The following is a 24,128-nucleotide window of genomic DNA, read 5'->3' as shown; positions in this document are numbered from 1 at the left end:
GAGCTCTGAGCTGCAGTAGATTATGTCCAGGGGGTGTCCGCACTAAACTCGGCACCGATACGGTGCTCCTGGGGGGTCCCTAAGCCACCAGGTAGTCTCAGGAGGGGTTCATCGGCCCAGGTTGGAAACAGAGCAGGTCAAATCCCCCGTACTGTTCAGTAGTGGGATTGTGCCTGTGAATAGACACTGTATGGCAGCCTGAGTAATAAAGCGAGACACACTCTTTTTATCCTTCATATTTACCAACGTACAAGACTCAACACACATCTCAATACATGAGAATAATTTACAATATAAGCTCATATATTTCAGTATTCAATTCAAAAAGTGAAAGCCTTATGTTCTATATTCACTGCACACAGTGTGAGTGAAATATTTCAAGCATTTACAACCTTTGCCTTGTAGGCAAGCAGGAAGGAGAGACGATGCTGAGAGATGTGTGTGTGTTCTGAGCTGCTGTCTGGTGGCCGCGTTCAATAAATAAAGTTGGCAGAAGCAACAGGAGAAGTTTCCTTCTTTGCTTCGAAGCTGAATAACACTGACAAGTTAACAGACTAGTAGCGAACGGAAAAGAAGACGGCTTTGTTTGTGTCAAATACAGAAGATGAGGACTTTGATGGATTTGTGGATAAGGATTGATGAAAAATAACGTGAGTACATTCTAAAATACTTCAATTAAGTACAACCCAACTCAGTTTTACTCCCGCTGCCGCATGCATGCTAGCGTATGTTTTTTTTAAATTGTAGCGTCGCTGGGAGCACGTCCTGTTCCCAGCCTAATTTGTGGTAATGTTTTGGTGCAAATGCTCTTAAAGTTACATGTTTGACCAGGAAATAGCAAGCTTAAAAGAAGACGGCTTTTTTATGTGGAACAACTGACAGTTTGTGTGGATCTTGTGAATGATTGTGACTGAGCTAGGACTCAGTAATTAAAGTCTACACACGACGGCTTCATTGATTGAAAAACGAAACTTTTTTGTGCATGAAGCTTCTAGTTCGAGTTGGTAATTTGGCCGCTATATGCAGTCAGATATTGACCAAGGGAGACAAAATGGGTGGCCGGTGGCCGCGTTGGACAGGTGACTGCTATACACAGGGTCTATAACATGTAAATTTGCTGCGGGGGATTTTTCAGTGGCTGCTATAGGCAGGTGGCTGTTCTATAAAGGTGGCCGCTAAGACAGGTTTGACTGTACATACAGTATGTATGTATGTTTGTATATATATGTACAGTATGTTTGTATATACTGTATGTATGAGATACGAAGAGGGGGTATGAAGCCTTCAATGTATGCTGTATGCATGTTCGAAATAAATTAAACTCAACCAAACCAATGCTGGTGAGACATACAAGCACCAGAATTGATTGTCTGAACAACAGGCTTATTGCAGGTTTGAATTACACAAGGGCCACCTGGGCATTGTTAAGGTGAAACAACGTTGCAGGGGCCTCGTCTGGTGGCCGGGCATCGACAGTGACTTGGAGGCTTTCGTGAAGGACTGTGCAGCATGCGGAAAGATGCCTTTGCAGCCTCTGCCTTGGCCGTCAGCACCGTGGTCCCACATCCAGCTTGACATTTGTGGGGAGCTCCACGGCACCCTTCAGCATCAGCGCTTCCTCCTGGTGGCCTATGACGTCCATTCCAAATGGCCTGAAGTGCTGCACGTAGGGACTGTCACCACCGACGTGGTCACTGACTTCCTCTCCTCACTGTTTGCCCGCTGGGGTGTGTCTGACACCATCACGACTGACAACGGCCCTCAGTTCATCTCAGCCAATTTTACAACCTTCAAACATATTAAAACTGCCTTGTAGCACCCTCAGGCGAACGGTGGTGTGGAAAGGTTTAACCAGACCCTAAAAAATGGCCTCAGAGCACACCTGGTGGATGGCTTCTCATTTGCATCACTGCTTCAGAGCACCCTCCTGCACTACAGGGCAACAACGCATGCCACTACTGGCAGTTCTCCAGCCCTCCTGATGCTTGGCCGTGACTTGTTTGCACCCACTAAAAGGCGGGACCCCGGTGGCGACGCCCTCCCCGGGCGACGGAGTGGCCCAGCAGCAACGCCGCAGGAAGCAGCAACCGGACGCATCGTGCGAAATGCCCTGCACTTGCCGTGTCAGAATGGGTCCGAATCCGTCCTCCCAACCAGGCCCACAAGCTGCTTTCATTCTGGTCAACACCTCGTCAGATCACTGCACAGCTGGGACCAGCCACCTTCTGCCTAGCCGACGGCTCACGCTGGCACGCCAGCCGCCTTAGACGAGTGCCACCTCCGTCTTCTTCAGACCAGGCCACTGAAGTGTATCCATGCCACACAGAGGGTGACTGGGAGTGGCCTGATGTGCAGGCACCTGTGCCACCTGATCCACCTGCAGCAGATGTGCAGGATAATCCTCTGCGGCCTGGGCTCCGTCCTGTGAGGGCCCGCCAGCCAGTTAGTCATGTGAAATATACACCAATCTATTTTACGGCAGCAATATATGTACGTCACCCCCTCCCCACACACACTCTCAAAAATGCCATTTGAAGATTTGAAAAATTACAACATAATCATGTTTTTTCTTATATCATATCCATGGTGCAAGTGGATAAATTGCAAGCCCTCTTTTCTTGGTTCCATAAATTATTTAACTTTTTTTTGCCACTGAAAAAATACAGACAAAAGGATTGGCTAGCATTTGTTTGGATGGATGGTATTTCTCCATTTAGAAAAAAAAAGCTCCATCGGAAACCTCGAGATGAATCCATCATTGCACTCTGCTTATGGTGGTTTACATTCAAATATCACTGCATTTAATGTATTGTTATTATTGGCATACGTAACCGGATGTGACGTTTAGGTCTGCGCTATGTGTGTTGCGTAAGTTTTTATGTCTGTCCTATCCGGAAAATTGCTATAAAACATAACATGAATAATTGTTTCTACTGTTTTTTCCTCAAATCTCTCAAGTTCAATTCTAATAAAAATACCACATGTAATAATTGTACATGGTATGATTTTAACTCTTTGCTGTCACTGTTTTTACTTTGAAAAACACACACACAATGAGTTATTTTCCATTTAATAAATGTTAGGGGGTGGGGGCTACAGTATATGTCAAAGATGAGGCTTAACTGTACATCAGATTAGTGACCATCAGCTCCCGCATCCAAAAGGCCCAGCAGAGGGCGTTCTTGCTGCGGCAACTGAGGAAACTCAAGCTGCCAGCCAAGATGCTGGTGCAGTTCTACACGGCCATCATCGAGTCCATCTTCACCTCCTCCATCACCATGTGGTATGCTGGGCCACTGCCAGGGGAAGGCACAGACTGCAGCGTATTGTGCGTGCTGCTGAGAAGGTGATCTGCTGCAGCCTTCCATCTCTCTAGGACCTGTTTGTCTCCAGGACTCGGAGGCGTTCAGGCCGGGTCACGGCTGACCTTTCTCACCCTGAACCTCCCAAAAATGTAGTGTGTCCAACGGCTAGATTACATTGTTACATTGTGATTGTGTTATTTGCTCCATGTCCAACTGTAACAAGGCAGTCTCTATCTCTGTGACTAGATCCTGCACAACCATATGAACTTTGTGTGACCTTGTACATCAGGCAATTTTTCAGTCAAGATTGCTGCTTGTGGCAAAGAAAGAGGCCGCTACAGTCACTACAGTAATTCTGCTGATTAAAAGTTGCTGTAGATCTCCACTTCATGGGGGTTACGGTCCAAGACCAGAGTATATACAATAAATGAGATGTGTTTTTTGCAGAAAACTTTGTTAATGTTTTAATGGTTGGTTGCAGTACACTCTGTCTGGCGGAGGCGGAGACTCAGGGGCACACCTGCAAGCGATCACCTGCTATTCCCTCTTAAGCACAGCAGCAGCTTGTCCTCATTGGCAAATTGTACCTCCTGACTCACGCTTAGCCCGGATCCTGTTGTTCACATTGTTGGTTGCTACTGCTACTGATACTGCTTGGGTTTGCCCCACTGAACTCTAAGCTACGTGGAAGGGGAGTCATGGCTGACCGCATGAAGTCATTGTCGGCCATCTTGCTTCACCCAAAAAAGCACACACGCATACACATACAGGTACATGTATCTTCATTTACTACATTTATTATGGTTCGGTATAAAAATGAACACGAATTAACACAAATTCCATTGAAACAGAGTAAATTTACTAGACCCAAATCTCCAAATTTCCCTCTAGTTTAAGGTTTTTTCTACCTCTATGGTGTGAAATTACAATGCATAACAACTCAATTTCAGTGTTCACAAGGTATTTGTTGTGATAAGGATCTCCGTAGTATCAAAGTTAAATGCAACGCATACCTTTAGAAGATGATCAGGAAAGTCAAATATTGTTGGAACTGCATTTTGTCGCAATCTAACAGTCTGGCCGGTCCTGTCGAAGTTCTCCTCGGTGAAATGACTTGAACAGAGTTGCGATCTGGCTGCAGGAATCCACCTGTCTCTCCGCATATTTACTACCCATTGCTTTAGAAGTGGAGCATTGCAGTGCGGAAATCTAAAGGAGAATAAGGGGTCATTTACAACTACTTAGATGAAAAGATGCTTACAGAGTTAAAGTATCTATTTTTTTTTCACTAATTTTATTTAACTTTAATTCCTGCTATTTAATATTACAGACAAAACCTGCGCTTAGAAACGCATGTATTAAACAACAAATATTTTTTTTGGTGTTATAAGTTATTTGTATTAAAGTGTTACTGTAATGGTAAACAAAATAGATGCAAGATGGCGCCCTCTGTGGCAGACATCTCTGAGACACTCTTCCGTTTTTTTCTAGTTTTTGCTATTTTATTGTTCATTTTGGACATTCAACACACTCACGCAGTACATTACAACAGAGAGACACTTTTGAACGCCAGGGTTCACCATGAACTTTCATTTAGCCTCTCAGACTTTGCCTTTCTTCTGCGCCGGGAGAACACAGCAGCCTGCGGGCCTGGTGAGCTGAATACCCGGCGAGCAAAGCATCCGAGGCGTAAACGAGGCAAGCGGGCCAGCCTGCATGCTAGGCTAAAAGCTAGAGCGACTAGGACCTTTTTATTTGCCTTGTGAGTTTAGCGCTGTGTATTTATTTCCAAGACCCCACTTTGGAAAGGCCGACCACATCTCCATATTCCTTTATCCAACATACAGACAACTTCTTAAACAAGCTCCCCCAGTAAGTATCGCAGTTAAAGTGTGGAATGAAGAAACTGATCAAGTACTTCAGGACTGCTTTGGCTGCACAAACTGGGATGTGTTTAAAACTGCAGCGGGGAGGGAAGATTGTACTGTTGATTTGGATGAATATGCTTCTGCTGTTACTGGCTACATTAGCACATGCATAGAGACTGTTACCACCAAGTATTACAGAAAATACCCTAACCAAAAACAGTGGATGAACTGTGATGTAAGGGCTAAGCTACGTGCTCGTTCGACTGCATTTGTCATGGGCACCGCTGAGGACTCCAAAAAGGCTAGATATGACCTGAGGAGGTCCATACGAGAGGCCAAAAGACAGTACAGACAGAAGCTGGAGGGCTACTATTCCACCTCAGACCCTCGGCGCATGTGGGCGGGGCTCCAGCACATCACAGACTACCGACAGCAGAGTAGCGTAGCCACATCCAGCCATACCACACTTCCAGACGAGCTGAACGAGTTCTATGCCCGCTTTGACACCCAAAATCCTGATGAGCAGAGAGGGTGGCTGGACTTAGGGAGCACACAGGACTCACCTCTCATGGTGACATCAGCTGACGTGCGCAGGGTTCTGAACAAAACAAACCCACGAAAAGCAGCAGCCCAGACAACATCTCAGGACGTGCACTTCGGGTTTGCTCATCAGAGCTAGCTGATGTGCTTGCTGACATATTTAACCTGTCGCTTGCACAAGCATCTGTACCGACCTGCTTTAAGTCCACCACCATAGTGCCCGTACCCAAGAAGAGCAACGTGACCTGCTTGAATGACTATTTATGCTATTAGAATGCTATTTATAGACTATAGCTCTGCATTCAATACAGTCAGCCCCCACAAACTCACAAATAAGCTCCTCACACTTGGCCTGTCACCCTCCCTCTGTAACTGGGTGTTTAACTTTCTAACAGGCAGGCCCCAGTCAGTCACAGTCCACAATCACACATCCAGCTCAAAAATTGTGAGTACTGGTACTGGGACCTAACAATCTCCTTCTCAATACAGATAAGACTAAAGAGATGATCATCGACCCAAGAACAAGGGAAAAGGAACCGCATAGACCCCTGTTTATTGATGAGACTGAGGTGGAGAGGGTGAAAACCTTCAAGTTCCTTGGCACACACATCAGCGAGGACCTCACCTGGTCTCACAACACCCAACAAATTATCAAGAAGTCCCAAAGACTGTGACACACACGGTGTAAGAAGGAGAGGTTCCGCAGGTCATTCATACCGACCGCTGTCAGGCTCTACAACACCTGCACCACCTGAACCATGTTGTAGTCAATATGTATTCTTTACACTGTACTCTTTACTTGCGTATCTTGCTTGCTGCTGTAACAAGTGAATTTCCCCGCTGTGGGATAAATAAAGTACAAATACAATACAAAGGAGACTGTACTTCCTGAGAAGACTGAGGAAATTTGGCATGTCCACCACAATCCTGAGTTGCTTCTACAGATGCACTATGGAAAGTGTCCTTACAGCCTCCATCACTGTTTGGTACGGTAACTGTACAACACGTGATGGGAAGGCACTCCAGCGGGTGATCAAGACCTGACAGAACATTGTTGGGGCAGCCCTCCCCTCACTGCAAGCCATTTATAAAACTAGAGTCCTACGAAGAACACACAACCTCATCAAGGACAGCACACATCCACAACACTCATTATTCACACTCCTACCGTCAGGCAGACGCTACAGGAGTTTGAAGTCCAGGACCACAAGGCTGGCAAACAGCTTTTACCCACAGGCCATCAGGCTTCTCAACGAAGCACTCACACACGCCGCACGCAACACACGCACACACTCATAGCACTTTTATTTATTTATTTATTTATTTGTATTATTTATCTGTATTGATGTCTCTTCTGTTGTTGTTGCTTAATTTATTGGTATTTATGTTTCTTATGTTCTTATTACTTTCTTGTGTTTTCTTTCTTTTCTTGGGAGAATGAACAGAATAAGAATTTCATTGCATGGTATAACTGCCTGTTTTACTATGCAGATGACAATAAAACTCTTGAATCTTGAAATTATTCATACAATATGTCGCAGAACACGTCAATCGCAGTCGGCTTTCTTGCATTGGGTGAAACAACATGGCGACTTCTATACTTCCGGTGGCGTCAGGCCTCTATGGTCAATCGATGCGCAGCAATCGATCGGGGCCATTCCACGAATAGAGTTCAGTGGTTTGCCCTCACAGTTTTTCGTTCTACTCCATATGTGCCCTATATATGCCCTGCGATTGGCTGGTTACCAGTCCAGAGTGTAACTCGCCTCTCTGCTAAAGTCTGCTGGGATAGGCTCCTGCATACCCGCGATGCTATTGAGGACAAGCGAAAATGAGTATGGCTGGATAGAGAAATATATGTACAGTACATAATTTAAGGCTAAAGTTTAATGATTACATTGTCCAGGTTACAAATGTACATTGTCAGTGATGCTTTGTTTAGTGTCTAGTGTCACATTCATTGCCTCCCCTCCTCCCTTTTAGTGAGGAGTTTGATGGCGCCAGAAACAAAGGATTTTAAGTTAGTTTAAGTTAACTTATACGTATTGTAAGTTAGTTTAAGTTAACTTATATTGTAAGTTAGTTTGAGTTAGGAGCAGTTAGTTTTCCTCCTGCGGAGGAGCTGCCTCTCACTGACCAAACTTGTCTGCATGCTGATGGTGGCATGCAGAGGGTGGCTGGCATCATGTACGATGGTCAGCAGTGTACCCAAAGATTTTCTCTCTGCACCTGTCACTAGGAAGTCCAGCTTCATGACAGTCACAGAACTAGGCCGCCTCATTATTTTGTCCATCCAGGTAACAACAGACTGGAAGAACATCTGCAGGACTTGTCTGCTCTGGTCCTCCTGTTAAGATGGTCCGTGTTGTTTGGTCACTCCATCTTATCATACAGCAGTGGTGTGCTGCCTTCTCTGCTGGCCTAAACACCATCAGAAGCACTGATGTTCAAAGTGGCAGCGGAACACCAACAAAGAAGAAGCTGCAGGAAGCGTTTGTGTTCATCCATTTCAACCATGGACAGTGTGCGACGGTGCTCTCTAGTTTGGCTGAAATTGTGCAAAAAAGGAGATTTGTGCAAAGGAGAATGCACCACTCACAGGATTAAACACCTCCGGATTCAGGGTGTACAAAGTTCCCCGTTTTTTACACTGGACTTCTTCCAACCAGTCACACAAGCAAAACAATAAATTTTGTCGATCTTATACCAACATTGATGCGGCAAACAAATTATACTTTATACTGCCAACTTGTTGGTGGCCAACTCGAATATCCAGCTAACGTAAGGTTGTGTACTTATTCATCGGGGTGTACTCACTTCTACTTTTGTTCATACTGTCCAGTAAATTGCAGTGTGGTAAGTTATTTCGAGGGAACACCACACATGTGAGGGGTGCACTGACTTTTGTGACATACTGTATAAGGAACAGTATTTCTCTTCTCAAAAATGCAAATATCCTCAAGTTGTCCTTTAATGTTGCATTTTAATGCTGGGAGTGTGATTCAGTTTTTGTCAGGAATACTTAGTTTGCTACATGAAGTAGCAAAAAAAGAATACTTTTCTCTTTGTTTCTTGTTCTCAGCCACGGTATTTTGGTTTCAAGGACAACATCTCAAGAAAAGAAAAGTTGCTCTAAGCTTTCACCAACAAACAAGTGTACTTCCAGACAATAAAACATATCCTTCCATCCAATTTCTATGCCACTTGTCATCCTTCGGGTCACAGGTGAGCTGGAGCCTAACCCAGCTGACTGGTGGCACTGTGACTACTTGAGGAAGTGATCTATCCAGAGAGAGACAACAACAACAGCAACATAAGATAATCCCATCCATCCATCCATCCATCCATCCATTTTCTATACCGCTTCTCCTTTTTAGAGTCGCGGGGGCATGCTGGAGCCTATCCCAGCTGACTTCGGGCGACAGACAGGGTACACCCTGGACTGGTCACCAGACATAAGATAATAATAACATAATAACAGCCACAGTGATAATATTGTATTGAGGCAGTTATACTTATTAGTGGTAATAGGAATAATGAAAATATTAACCATAATAATAATAAAATGAACAACAACTGTTAGTAATCTTATTGGCAACATCACCATCATTATAATAAAAGGAACAGCATGACAATACCATTGATAAATCACAGATAAATCAGTGAGTTATGTGGGGAAGTACGTATATACAGCGTATGAATGTACAGGTATCTCTGTAGGTGTGTATGTATGCATGTCTATGTATGCATGTCTGCATGAATATATACATGCATATATGTGCACGCGTGTGTGTAATTGTAATTGTCACTGAGAATGTATGAAAGCTTTTTTAATGTCATGTTGTGTCCCCACTGGGTGATGCTGTGTGTAACTGAGGAAGTGACCAATGGATTGCTTCAGGGTGTTTTCTTCAAGCCCAACGTCAGACCTTATGATATTATATTATATCATCCCTTTTTGTGGTGAAGCAGTAGACTGGCCATCAAATTCGGTCACCATGCCCCGCCTATACAGCCTGCATGGTGTAGGATTAAAATCTTTCACTATTTATGCTGATGTTTATTTGGAAGAAAGTGCGTCGTTGCTGTCAGTCTTTGTCTCCAAACTACACTTTTCAACCAAAACATATAAGAACACCACCACCAAAAGAACAGATTGGACAAATAAATGTTTATATTGGTCACAATTCAAAGTTAAACTTTGTTAAATTTGACCCAAATTCAATGAAGGGCGGTCATGGCTTTCACTCACCACTGTCTGGTATCCACGTACACGTCCGTCACACACACATACACCAAAGCAGTCTCTCAGAGAAACAGTGATGTGAAGGCAGGTGAGGCGCAGCTGGGATAGGCTCCAGCTTACCTGTGACTGTAATGAGGACAAGCAGTATAGAAAATGGATGGATGGATGCATCAATCAGAATGTTTATAAGCTATTGTTGCAGATAATATGTTTAATTCTGAATTTTACGAAAATCAATCAGTGTGATTTGTATGATCACAACTATGATTTTAAAAATATGAATAGATTGAATGGCAGGTGATGTGTTTAGTAAGTTAGTAAAGTCCAATCAACACATTGTAATCAAACACAAAAGGCCATGGTTCACAGGAATCTTTTAGTTCCAAGAACTAAAATCAAAACTTAGTGGACATTTGGTGGAAAAGGAGCTAAAGACTGAACTCTGCAGTTTTTTTTGTTTTTTTTTTTGCTTTTGCAATCTTGCAATCATTATGAAAGCAATCTTCACTCACTCAATGTACTGCAGAAAAGATCGGTGAGGATCATTCATAACGCCACGTTTATAGAACATACAAACCCTTTATTTTTAAAATCGCAGATACTAAAATTAGCTGATTTCGTAAATTTTCAAACTCATAAAATAATGCATAAAGTTAAAAATAACTTGTTACCCAAAAACGTCATACAATATTTCTCTATCAGAGACGAGAAATATGATCTTAGAGGAAAATTAAACTTAAAACATTTATATGCGAGAACTACGCTGAAAACCCACAGCATTTCATTTCCGTGTGTGGAATTAAATTATGGAACAGATTGAGTAAGGAAGTCAAACAATGTACAGAGATGAGCAAATTCAAAAAACAATACAAGCAGTTGATATTTGCTGAATACACTGACCTCTGCATTTGAATGTAGCTGGTTTAATGTAACAGCAAAAGTGCATTTTACAAAAATAAGGTTCATCACAGTAGAATTGAAAGTACATTTGAAGTGCAAACTACAGTATCAGTGTCATTATTAAGAAAATTTTACGTATCTTTGTCAAAATTAACCATTCTGAAGCATAAAAATGGCTAAATGTAGTAATCATCCATCTTCTATGCCGCTTATCCTCACTAGGGTATGCTGGAGCCTATCCCAGCTGGCTTTGGCCGAGAGGCGGGGTACACCCTGGACTGGTCACCAGCCAGTCTCAGGGCACATATAGACAAACAACCATTCACACTCACATTCATACCTATGGACAATTTAGAGTCACCAATGAACCTGAAAACTCCAGAGATGCCCAACAGAGATTCAAACCCCGATCTTCCCGATCTCCTGACTGTGTGGCCAACATGCTAACCACTAGGCCACCGTGCGGCCGCTAAATGAGTAAAGAATTCTGAAGACACAGTCAAAGACGTGATGATATGTAGTATTCTACACTGGTCACTAGGTGTCAGTAATGTTACTGTAATGTTGGGTGAGACACACAAGCACCTGATTTGATGACCGGAGCAACAGGCTTTTATTGCAGGTTTGAATGATCTCACAACAGGAACAATAATCCCTAAAATGGGCTACTGTTGTGGCCGTTATCCACCCCAAGATAAAACTCAACTGAACCCTCAATGTCACGTCCTGTTCAACACCAGAACGCATTTACATCAACACACACGAGCATGAGTGTTATTTATGTCTTAAATGGCTTATTTTCTCTTAGTATATCTACTATATTGGGTTCTAGCAGTGTAAAGGTGACCATAGGGGTGATATTTCATGTCTAGAGGGCTCTAATAATGTTAAAAACTGTATTTAGAAGGTTGTAAACAGGTTTTCTATGCTCTAACTACAAAATGATTCCATTTATTAATAAGGAATTCACTTATCACGGTCGGGCCTGCAGCCAATTAACCACGATAAACAAGGAATGACTGTATTTGTCTTTCAAAGTTTTTCATTTCTGTGTGTTTATCCAAAAGCAAAAGTGCCTCCGTAGGTTATATTCCTTGGAACCAAGTCCTAACACATAAAAGCTGTGACGTGAAAGACCTTTAACTTATAGAGTACATTGACGAGATCACTATGTAATTGTGCAACTCCCATTGATCTATAATATACCGTAATCTTGACTTACTGTATACACATGAAGTATTTTAATTAAATTGATTTCATTGTGAAATAAATATGCAAAAAAAATGCATCTCAGCTTTGTGATGTAGGTGAAAAGGACTATTTTTAATATCAACTTCACTCTGCTATTTTTTCCCCATTTTTGCTGTAAAAAATTTATTTTCCAAATATTTCAAACTTTCTTCCGAAAGATTTGTAAATCTTCTTGTGATATTATGACTTTATTCACATAATGTTATGACTTTATTCCTGTAATAGTATAACATTTCCCCCAAACTAACTTTCTAAAAATGACAACTTTATTTTGTTTTGTTTCTCATAATATTACGACTTCAAAAATGTTATGTATTTTTTTTCTCTTTTCCAATTCTATGCTATTAAAATTACATAATTTTTCTTCACAATATTACTTGTTTATTGTCTTAAAATTGCTACTTTTTTCTTCTTAGAATACGACTTTTTTCACTGAATATTTTGACTTTATTCTTGTAAAATTACAGCTATTTTGTTTAAATTTCTGCTGGGTTTTCCTTCCCCCATTTCACCTTCATTTTACGATATTAAAAGAATAGCGTTTTTCTTCCATATTTCAACTGTATGCTACTACAATGATGTTATTTTTCTTCATAATATTACGATGTTATTCTAGTGAACTCAGAGCTTTTTTTCATTACCTTGTTTTTGTCTTAATATTTTGACTTTATTGTTAGATTTGTACATTTTTGCAACTTTTTAAAGTTTTCTTGTTAAGTTCTATTTTTAGAATGTTCCGCAGACCAATTCAAAAACAGCCACGGGCCGCAAATGGCCCCTGGGTCGCACTATGGACACCCCTGGTCTAGAGAGACATTTGGTCAATCATCTTTAGTTTGTTCCTTTGCTGTTATGAAAACAACACAATCTACTTTGATTTGGGAATAAAACCGGAATAAGACAGACTACGAATGATTGTTCTAATCCAGGGGTGGGCAAACTACGGCCCGGGGGCCACATGCGGCCCGCCAAGCATTTGAATCCGGCCCGCCAGTTGCTTCCAAAGTATTTAAACCTTAAACATACAAGCTGGCAACATGACTTGCAAGTAGTCAGAGTCAGTCAATCTGAGACAACCTTTTGATGGTTTAATAGCTTTTTCACGTGTGTATCACATCCTTAATTCAGTAGAAAAAAAATGTAAAGTTCAATTGTTGTTTGATGTGGTCTGATGTTTAGAGTGCTCCTGAAAAAAGGCACACAGGCACATATAGCAGATTGTATGACTCTGTAATTCCAGGTGGACTGTCAGAATTATAAGCGTAAAATAGTGTGCATGTATCAAATATATAGTCTGGCCCCCCGGCCAATTTTTTTAACTCAATGCGGCCCGCGAGTCAAAAAGTTTGCCCACCCCTGTTCTAATCTGTCTTTGAATTGTCTCTCCTCACATTGCATCACTGCTAGGAGTGTTTTTTTCATTTTTTTCACTGTGCTCATAAGAATTAAATGTGGGAGGGACCAAAGGGATGGCCACAGCCCTCATGAGTTCTCATCCGCCTTCTATGGGCATCGTCACTCCTGTTGATAAAGACTTTTCCCCAGTCGCACTGTCAGTGTTGAGCTGAACTTAAGTTTTTTCAACTGATTCTGAGACAGCCAGATTACGACACCATGACTTCTCCTGTCGGAAGACTCCTTGCTTGGACTTGTGGTTTTAGTCTCCTCCTGGGTAAGAGTTACATTTTCCCTGATTCATAGGCTGGCACATCTTAAAGGACTTTCTGTCTTACAGGTTGCGTCTTACCGCTCACGTTCCCAGTTGGGGAAAATGTCACTTTACCATGCAGCTTTCCCCCTGAACAAGCACCTGACATACGTCTAGTATGCTGGGGTAGAGGAGTTTTGGTTTACGAGGATGAGTGCACTGATGAGATGTTCCGGTCAGATGGGAAAGTGATTTTCACCAGACCGTCTGGGCGCTACAACTTCACAGGCAACATTGCTGAGGGCGATGCGGCAATGACCATCATGGATGTCAATGAGGATGACTCTGGATATTATTTCTGTTTGTTGAAGGGCATCGGTATCTATAAGTTGATGAAGTGGGACGTGAAGATAGAAGGTAAGACCCACCACACCATCAGCCTTCACTGTCTAAAGTTCTTAATATATATTTGAAGATGATTATATTTGATAAAAAAAAATGTATTAAAAGTATTATTGCATTAATTCAGTTGAACCCATCTTTTTTACACTTCCCTGAACGTGCCACAGTTATAAATACCAAAGTGAAACTTATGCATAACCGATGCTGCAACTTTATTCTTGAAGTTTCACAGAGAAAATTATTTATTTGTCTTTTTTCTTAACTTTTATAACGTTTGTGTTTATAACTGACATATTTAACGAGGCCTCGAGCATGTCTTGCACTGCCCAAGTCTGGCAACAGTTCACTCTTTTGGACTCCTGTGGCTGTGTCACACACTTTCCAGGACCCCCCAGAGAGGCCGTGGCCCCCTCCTCCATCCAGACAGCACCAACTCCCACCATGGCCACCACGCCCTCCACTGCCAACGTGAGCACCACTCCCACCACCTCCATATTGTAACTCAGAGTGTGCCGACCCATCAGTGTAAAATAACATGTAAAAGTGTCTGCTGTGTTCCTGTGCTCTGTTTTGGTATCTTCCCTGCATAGGAGACCAAGAGTGAGACAACAATTGTGGTGGCTTCCACTGTGACACCCCTTGTTCTGGTGATGCTGACTGTTGCCCTGGTTGCCACATGGTACATTGTAAGTGTGCCGTTTACCTTGAGGAACCACAAAGTACTTTTTTTTAAACTTGCTCCTCATCCTCTCTTCACAGAAAACACGGACAGGCGGAGTAAACTTGTGAGTAGTCGTTTTTTTCAACAAAGAAGTGAATAATCCTCAAATGTGATGCAAATCTTCCCTCTAGAGGCTGTGAGCAGGATAGGAATGACATCATAGGAATCTGATTGGTGATTCCCAGCTTCACTTTTTGTTAGGAATCAAGTTTTGCACTGATGCTGGTTTAGTTTGATTAAATTGCGTACAGCAAATTGAAGGATGCGGGGGCCATTCTGACACACTTTTTACATTAAAGACGTTAAAAACAACCCAAGGTGCAGTGCTTAAAGGGCTTTATTAGACCACCTGGAATAGAAAGGAGAACACTCACATTTTTTTCACTATTTTAAAATGCTAAAAAGGTTATTGTTATTTGTTGGGCAAAATAATATTTCTTAATTTTTTTTTACATAATAACAAAATACAAACACTAGGACCTTAATGAACACAAAATAATGCATGTTACTATTTTTTCAGGGGTGTTGTTGGAAAACAGTACCAAAAGGCTATAAAGAAGAGTATAACGTATAAAGAGTATATATTGGAATTGATTATATATTCACATTTAGGCCAACTTTGTGTCAGCTTTGGGTAATCGGTAACATCCATCCATCCATTTCCTCACCAGGGTCGCGAGGGTATGGAGCCTACTTCAGGAAATGCGGAGAACACCCTGGACTGGTCGCGAGCCAATGGCAGTTTATAGGTAACAAAATGTATAGATTTTTGTTTCATTGCTAGCAAAATGTCTACTTTTTTCCATTCTTACAGATTCATTTATTTTAGGTGTTTTTTTTTTGTATCATATTGTTTTTGAATGTGCCGCAGGCCAACTGACAAACGAGCTGCATGCTGAATCTTATTCGTATTGACTTGTTCTTGTTATATTATGCCTTTTTGCTCTTTCCCCCCATTTTTACTGTTTTTTTGTTCATTATAATTACAGTATATACCGTACATGTGACCCACACACGCACACACGCACACACACACAGGTGCATCTCAATAAATTTGAATATCTTTTCATTTATATCAGTTGAATTCAAAAAGTGAAACTGTTATATTCTATTTATAAAAAGAGGGAAATATTTACAGAATATATTTGTTAATGTTTTAATAATTTTGATGATTAATAATAAATATTTAATTTGAAATATAATTTTAAAAAAAACAAATTCATCATCTCATAAAATTTGAAAAACATGTTCACACTCCAGGAACTGCAAAAACCTGCTGAACCTTTAATTGGTCTCTTAGTCTGAACTGAACTCCTGACATCAAATAACTTTCGCACGGCATTTATTTATTAATTCGTTCCTGTCATTAATTGGTTCCTGAAAGCCAAAAATGTTAACTCAAAACATGTTTTGTAGTTTTACAATTATAGTCTTACATGCAGAAAACAATTAAAATGCATATAAATACGTATAAATGATGAATGAAGGGGATAAATGAACATTTAAGGTTACTTTTACCTTCATTGAAGACTTATTGTTGGCAAAGACGGCGATGTGGCAGCAAGATCAACACGGATACCATCTTTGTGTATTGTTGCACCCCTAGTGAATACATACAGTATCATATAGAGCGTATATATCAGCAATGATCAGCAATGACCCAATCACATGTCTTGTATTTTCAGCGTGCAGGCCAGTAACGGAAAGGGTGTGGAATTCATTAGGATGCCGTATGGTCCATTCAAAGGTAAGCATCCATTTTTCTATATTAGTTTGTCTTTTTTCAGCCAATGATAGCCAAACCAAATATGATACAACTTAATGGTTCATCTTAAAGGTGTAAGTCTATGTAGACCTTTGAAAATCATTCATTTTTTTGTCCCGCTTGTCCTCCTCAGGGCCTTGAGTGAGCTCGAGCCTATCCCTGCTGACTTTGGGCGAGAGGCGGAGGACACCCTGGTCTGACATGCTAACCACTCGTCCACCGTGCTGCACCTAGATGAATCATTACAATCACTCGGTGGAGAAGCTGTGATTTCGATATTAAAATTGGGTTCTGTTTTTTTAAGTGATCATGATAAAACCTACTCTTTGACAAGCACAAAATGATTTGAAAATGAATTTTCTTCATTGAAGAATATTGTATTATTGCTGTGATTTCCGGTTTTCTTTGATGCTTATCTCCTTTATCGTGTATTTTATCTCCTGTAAAATATAATAAGTTGACTTTACTTAAAAAGAATATGCAAACTTCCTGCCTCACAAAAACTAATTTTTGTTAACTTAGATGAATTACATAGGATTTACTTAATTATTGTGAGCGTGCAGTAATTCAATTTTACTACATAACTGGATTATAGTAACTTTGTTTATTTTGCGTTTGCAGTACTCAAAATATCTTAAATATTTGGATTACAGTTACTTGTTTATATTGAGTATGGAGTACTCAAATTAACTTGAATGAATTAGATTACAGTAATTTATTTCCTGTGAGCTTCCAGTACTGTCTCTAATAGTGCAGTCTCATAATAGAGACACAACTTTGATTAGTATCATTGGTAACATTTGAATACCTCATTTTACACATCCTACTTTTCGAACGCACTTGGAGTCTCCCTTTATTTGCGTTGCATATGAGACACAGAAAAGGTTGCATTGCTGTTTCCTCAGCTCTACCTGATCCCTTAATGCGCTAACTGAAAAGATTAGCGGGAGTTATAGTTCCACTCCACTGCTGCTTATGTGAAATGTATCGACTCAATGTACCAACTGCAGGTAACTGCTTCAAATAACCGTAGCACTGTTCCACAGACGCACGTGTTTAAGGTGATCCATGACACACACGCATGCGCGCACACTCCAGTGATTACATATTTATTTCTCCTGGAAGTCTGCAGTCACTCCCATCGTGTCCGGAGAGTACAGTCAGCATCGGAACAGACACATGACATCCCGGGTGTCGTTCACCCAGCTGCGGTTGGAAGCGCAGCTGGATCGGTACCGGGCCGAGTGTCAGTGGGAGAGGACCCCCCCTTTCATCGAGCACATGCAGGCTGCACGCATGCATGGAGATGGTGACTACACTTAGCCTTTTCCCTGTTCTCATTTACTGTATACAACCCAACGGTCCCAACCCCATTAATAAGGCAAGAAGGGGACTCAGAAAACCCGTCAGTATCTGGTGTGACCACCATTTGCCTTTTTCATCTGCGATTAAATGTGATCAATTATGATTTAACTATGTGCAAAATGCGATTATCATGATTAACTATTTTAATCGATTAGAAGCTCTAACAAATACATAATAATATTAATTATGTTTGTTATTAACTATTATTTTTAATTACCAATATTATTTTGTATGATTTAATCGATTTTATTTATCCTTTTTTTTATTTGTAATTTTTTCTATGCATACAGGTATATACATACTGGATATCATTTTTCTCTCTCTCAGCTACATGACAATCATCATGACGACTATTATTTATCATTATCCTGTTTTTATTCTTTTTGCTCTCATATTTGATTACTAGGTTTTACCAGTTTACAGCTCACTTTTCATTTAGTGACACATCCCCCGACAACGCACCGCCTCGCTCCTTTGGTACACCATTGCTGACTTATCTTTTATGTACTGTGTTCTATAACCGACTCACATATGTAAATATGCACTTTATATGTCCAGCACTGCTTTAAACACGCACTCAATGTTTGCAAATAAAAAAATACCAAAGGAATAGAAAAAACAAAGAATGCACCACTGCAAGAGGCTTGTCCAAGTAAAAATGTTTTTGGTCAGCAGGTGTCAGTATTACTCTTTGCCTCACAAAAGCAAGCCAGGTTAGTATCACATGTCACATAAAAACGAATTACAAAGTGGAAATGGCAAAATAAAATGCTAAATGAGTGTAAAAAAAATTGCGTTAGAGAATATATGTAAAATATTAGTGTAACCCGGATGGAAAAACCCGTGTTGATTATTATTATTTTTCATATAAATTAGCCTTGCGTAAGCCGTCACCACAGTCATGACGGAGCACGACCAATCACTGTAGTATATTGGAACACTCTGTGCGCAGCACAAACACCGGATGTACGGAACAACAGCCTTTTTTATTGAAGTCAAACAATCACTACACAGCACCACAATCCCGAACACCGGCTACTGTCACGGACCCCACGCCGACCTAACTTCCAACAGCTCGACCAACATGAGGAACTCATGTCGTCACTTCCTGTCCGTATCTCTTTTCACTCCCCCTCCAAATCCGGAACACATCTTCCATGGCAACACGTACACAAACACCGGTAGAGGACGTTACACTCATGGAAAACTCCTAGCGTTGTGACTAAATTGAAACTTTGAACATTTTATCAATTTGTGTTACTTTATACTTTATGTACATTCCTCCGATTTCAATTCCTTTGTCGTTTGTTATTCGTATTTCTTTGTTTTTTTTTAACGTAATGTTCAATAAAAGTGAAAAAAAACACGGAAATCAACACAACATATAACACCCCTGAGGGTCTTTACCACTGATCTGTTCGAAAAAAATGTGGATAGGCCATTGGTCAATGACTTGTGAAGCCACGCGGCCGCCATATTACCACTCACAGGAAACACTTCTCGGACAATGACTTATGTCAGAACTTGTGAGTTGTTAAGTCTGTTGTTAGTTTGTTACCCACTCACACTAACAGGTGTGCTTGAGCTTAGTCATAAGGACTCGGGTATGATAGTTTTTAAAAATTCTGTCGATATCTTACCATACCCGAGTCATAACGGCTTTACATAGGGGGCCGTGGGGGATATGTAAACAAACAACTGCGACTAGACTACTAAATAATTTGCGGTTGCTTGCAAAAATAAAAAAAAAAATACGTTTTTTTGTTTACCCGAATTTACCCCCATATGGAGACAATGTTTATATATTATTACATATTATATTACATTTTATTCTTGTGGTTTTTGTTAAAATATATTTCTATATCAGAAAAGAGGTCATTTCTATTTCATAACACAAACAAAGAAAATCAGAAAAATGTTCATTGATTTTAAAACTTGTCCAAAGTCACTCTCTTTTATGATTCATATTTTGTACAGACGAGAGCATAGTGAATTGTATGAAAGTAAGAAAAAAAAAGTAAAGGATCATGACCATGGATTTTAGTGGAAAAAAGGGATTGGCTATGCAGTTAAAATTAAAATCTCTTTCTAGAGGAGTAAAACTATGCATTGCTATAGGGGAGTGCTGAGCCAGAAACACAGAAACAACACAGCCACAAAGACACAAATTATCTACAATAGTCAATAGACACTCTGGTTGCTATGTTTGTTGTGCAACACAAAGGTATGCAAATAAAACTATTTTCTTAAATAAATCATCTGTATTATTGAATCAGTTTTATTCTGTTCTTTCATTTTTACTGAATTGTATGGTTTTATGCTCTTTATGTATGAGACTACAGATGCAAACCAGCACTGTGCTAAATCCAGCGTAATTACTGCAATTTATTGTACAGTAATCCCTTGTTTATCACTGTTAATTGGTTCCAGACCTAATTGTGACAAGTGAATTTCCACAAAGTAGGATTCCATCTTTATAAATGGAATATTTTCATAGTTTGAGCATAGAAAACCTGTTCACAACCTTCTAAATACAGGTTTTAACATTATTAGAGCCCTCTAGACATCAAATAACACCCCTATAATGACCATTACACTTGTATTACCAAATATAGTAGACATAAGAGAACATAAAACATTGAAGACATGAAAATGAATGTATGGAGGATGTCAGAGGTTCAGGCTGGAGTGCAACAATAGCAACAATAGAGTTGTTATTATGATTATTGTGTGATATTATTATTTTGCCTGCTGTGTGATCATTCAAACCTGCAAGAAAAGCCTGTTGTTCCGGGGATCAAGGCAGGTGCTTGTGTGTCTCACCCAACATTACAGTACCCTTACTGACACCTAGTGACCAATGTAGAATACTACATATCACGATTTGAATGTGTCCTCTGAATGCCTTATATTTGTATTTTACTTTATTCAGCTATTTTTATGCTTGAAAATGCATAAAATTTTAAGTATTTATCTTAAGTATGCTTTTTTTTTGTTTACTAATATGTGGTATTCAACCACAAAAACAATGCCACAGATGTCGCAAGATTTGAGGGAGCGTGCAATTGGCATGCTGACAGCAGGAATGTCAACCAGAGCTGTTGCTCGTGTATTGAATGTTCATTTCTCTACCATAAGCCGTCTCCAAAGGCGTTTCAGAGAATTTGGCAGTACATCCAACCAGCCTCACAACCGCAGGCCACGTGTAACCACACCAGCCCAGGACCTCCACATCCAGCATGTTCACCTCCAAGATCGTCTGAGACCAACCACTCGGACTGCTGCTGAAACAATCGGTTTGCATAACTAAAGAATGTCTGCACAAACTGTCAGAAACCGTTTCAGGGAAGCTCATCTGCATGCATCGGGGTCTCGACCAGACTCCGACCCGACTTGAGTGGACAAATGCTCACATTCGATGGCGTCTAGCACGTTAGAGAGGTGTTCTCTTCACGGATGAATCCCGGTTTACACTGTTCAGGGCAGATGGCAGACAGCGTGTGTGGCGCTGTGTGGGTGAATGGTTTACATCGCGGTTTGCATCAAGTGGCCCATGGTTGCGGTGGGGTTATGGTATGGGCAGGTGTCTGTAATGGACGAAGAACACAGGTGCATTTTGATGGCATTTTGAATGCACAGAGATACCATGATGAGATCCTGAGGGCCATTGCTGTGCCGTACATCCAAGAACATCACCTCATGTTGCAGCAGGATAATGCACGGCCCCATGTTGCAAGGATCTGCACACACTTCTTGGAAGCTGAAAATATCCCAGTTCTTGCATGACCAGCATACTCACCGGACCTGTCACCCAATGAGCATGTTTGGGAAGCTCTGGATCGCGTATACGACAGCGTGAACCAGTTCCCGCCAATATCCAGCAACTCCGCACAGCCATTGAAGATTGGACGAACATTCCACAGGCCACAACCAACAACCTGATCAACTCTATGCCAAGGAGATGTGTTGCACTGCATGAGGTAAAACCCACCACCCCCCCAATAAAACAAAACTGCATTTCAGAGTTGCCTTTTATTGTGGGCAGTCTAAGGCACACCTGTGCACCAATCATGGTTTCTAATCCCCAACTTACGAACACCCGACTAGCGAACACTCGCGGATACGAACACAAGCTGACTGGTCTATATTTTATTTTATTTTGCCTTGTAGTCAGTCGCTCAATCAGTACTGTATTTATACTGCTACTGTACATGCTTGACCAGTAGAGGGCACTGTGACACTGCTAATGCAGCCTTAGAGCTAATGAGACCAACAGAGGAAGAGTTGTTCATTGTGTTATATGAACAAATAAGTTTGACGATTATGTTGTGCATTAAAGAGTGTTTAATCTTGACGATTTCATTTATATTGGCGTCCCAATGCCTGCACGGCGCAGCGATGTAAACCTGTCAACCGCGAGTGGGGATTCCTCCAAAAATGAGGCCTTATCGTTGGTTCTATGTATTTTTGTACTTCCGATACTGCTTTATCATGATTGTGAAACTTCCCCCTTACATTTCGCATTGCATTAATATGCAGACTTAAACCATAACCATCCTAAGTGGACAAAAGCGAAGCTCAAATTCAACCCATTCAAACGGAAGGATGCCAACATTCAACTGGAACAAAAGATATGTAGGATGATTACTTATCTATTTATCAGTGCTCAACTTGAATCAAAATGTGACCATGCAAAATACACATTTTTGACCAAGAATTACGATAAAATGAAATATGATCAATATTTCAAGTTAATTAATACAAAAAGGTTTGTTTTTTAAGTGTCCAGGAGTAGGTGGCACATGCTGCACCATGCATCCTTCAAATTACTTGCATGTGGCTCTCACTGGAAAAAGTTGAGACACCCTTGCCCAATTATACTTTTCAATTATTTCAGAATAAAAATGACTGTCCTCAATTCCCCGCAAATATGTTTTGATATCTATGAGTTGAGCTTTGCTTGAAGAAGCCGTCCGCAGTCTAATAGACAATAGATATAACTTTCTCTTTAGTTTTGTCGGTAATGTTTCCATGTGTGTTTAATGACATCTGCTTTTCTAGTGGTTGTGGTGCTTCTGAGAAGCATAGAAAGAAATCGCCATTTGGTAGACTAAAGTAACTAAAGCATAGGTCATAAACGGATGTAAGATTTTTTTTGGTCTTGCGATTTGTGGGGTTTCCCCAAATTGCTGAGTTTGTTTTTTTTTTTGCTTGTGGGTAACATAGTTGTGGTGACCATGAGGGTGTAAGATCACCGCGTATCCAACGTACAGCTTCTAAGTCGAACGCGCATACCACGCATGTAAATTGTAAGATCGTCTATCAAACTTGCAATAAAAGGTACCGACTTTGCTAATTCTATCTATGAAAAAGATGGCTAATAAGCGTATAAAGTTCATTTTTGCGCTTCTGTTTGAGACGCCGAGTTCACCCGGAAGAGGTTTGGACGGGGAGGAGACAGCCTGCGTTGCCACTCTGCTGCCGCCTCTCTGCCATCTTTTGCATGCTGTGCCAGCAGAGGCAGAGGCAGAGTCACTCCGACACACCTGTCTCTCATTAGGACTGCTGGCATACTTAAGACAGTCGGCTGCCTCTACTCGCCGCCAGATTGTTCTCAGCTCCTCACCTGCTTGCTGCACTCTTGTACCTTGTTAGTTGCTACCGGTGTGTGTTCATTCTGGTCCTCCTTGCTATTGTATTTTTGCTACCTGCCTGACTTACTTCAGCAGTAGCTCGTTAGCGTCTGGTGTTGCTCTTATTAGCGTACCTTCTCAGTTCCTTTTGTCTCCTGCTTGGGTCCCAGCAGCACCCTCAGTTGTGTATTTTTTCCTGCTACCTGTTATTTAGCAATGTATTTGGTTCTCACCTGTTTTCCCGTGGCTGTGCCCGGTTAGGTTTTTTGTGTTGGACTTTGTTACGTCTTTTTGTATTTTTGCTACCTCTGTGTGAAGACACCTTCAACCTCCATTGACTCTTCACTCTGCATCTCGGGATCCTCATCCATGCCTGAGCCGAATGTGACACGCCGTGAAGGTCAGACTCTAACCGAAACAGCCCCTAACATAATCAATTTTTCCCATAAGAAATGATGTAAATCCAATAAATCAGTTCCAGAAA

General features: G+C 41.0%; 2 protein-coding genes across 2 annotated transcripts in view; one reads left to right on the top strand and one right to left on the bottom strand.

Annotated features, from left to right (window-relative positions):
* LOC129194311 (hepatitis A virus cellular receptor 1 homolog) overlaps window positions 1-24,128 on the bottom strand; it is a 286,203-nt gene that overhangs the window by 53,441 nt on the left and 208,634 nt on the right. The window lies entirely within an intron of this gene.
* On the top strand, window positions 13,617-17,087 carry LOC129193780 (hepatitis A virus cellular receptor 1 homolog). Its single transcript, XM_054798415.1, has 8 exons — window positions 13,617-13,782; window positions 13,846-14,175; window positions 14,546-14,628; window positions 14,751-14,846; window positions 14,920-14,945; window positions 15,553-15,630; window positions 16,567-16,628; window positions 16,780-17,087. The coding sequence occupies exons 1-8, from the start codon at window positions 13,725-13,727 to the stop codon at window positions 16,785-16,787; spliced, it is 741 nt and encodes a 246-aa protein (XP_054654390.1). The 5' UTR covers window positions 13,617-13,724; the 3' UTR covers window positions 16,788-17,087.

Source organism: Dunckerocampus dactyliophorus, chromosome 14, assembly GCF_027744805.1.
Source record: "Dunckerocampus dactyliophorus isolate RoL2022-P2 chromosome 14, RoL_Ddac_1.1, whole genome shotgun sequence".
Taxonomy (NCBI): domain Eukaryota; kingdom Metazoa; phylum Chordata; class Actinopteri; order Syngnathiformes; family Syngnathidae; genus Dunckerocampus; species Dunckerocampus dactyliophorus.
The sequence above is the reverse complement of the archived record's forward strand: the minus strand, read 5'-3'. Positions and strand labels throughout refer to the sequence as shown.

Excerpts from the sequence above, each read along its gene's own strand:
- LOC129193780 (XM_054798415.1), top strand. The coding sequence starts at position 13,725 with ATGACTTCTCCTGTCGGAAGACTCCTTGCTTGGACTTGTGGTTTTAGT. Across the intron at positions 14,847-14,919 it reads TGGTTGCCACATGGTACATT|AAAACACGGACAGGCGGAGT; the intron begins GTAAGTGTGCCG and ends CTCTCTTCACAG. Across the intron at positions 15,631-16,566 it reads GAGCCAATGGCAGTTTATAG|CGTGCAGGCCAGTAACGGAA; the intron begins GTAACAAAATGT and ends TTGTATTTTCAG.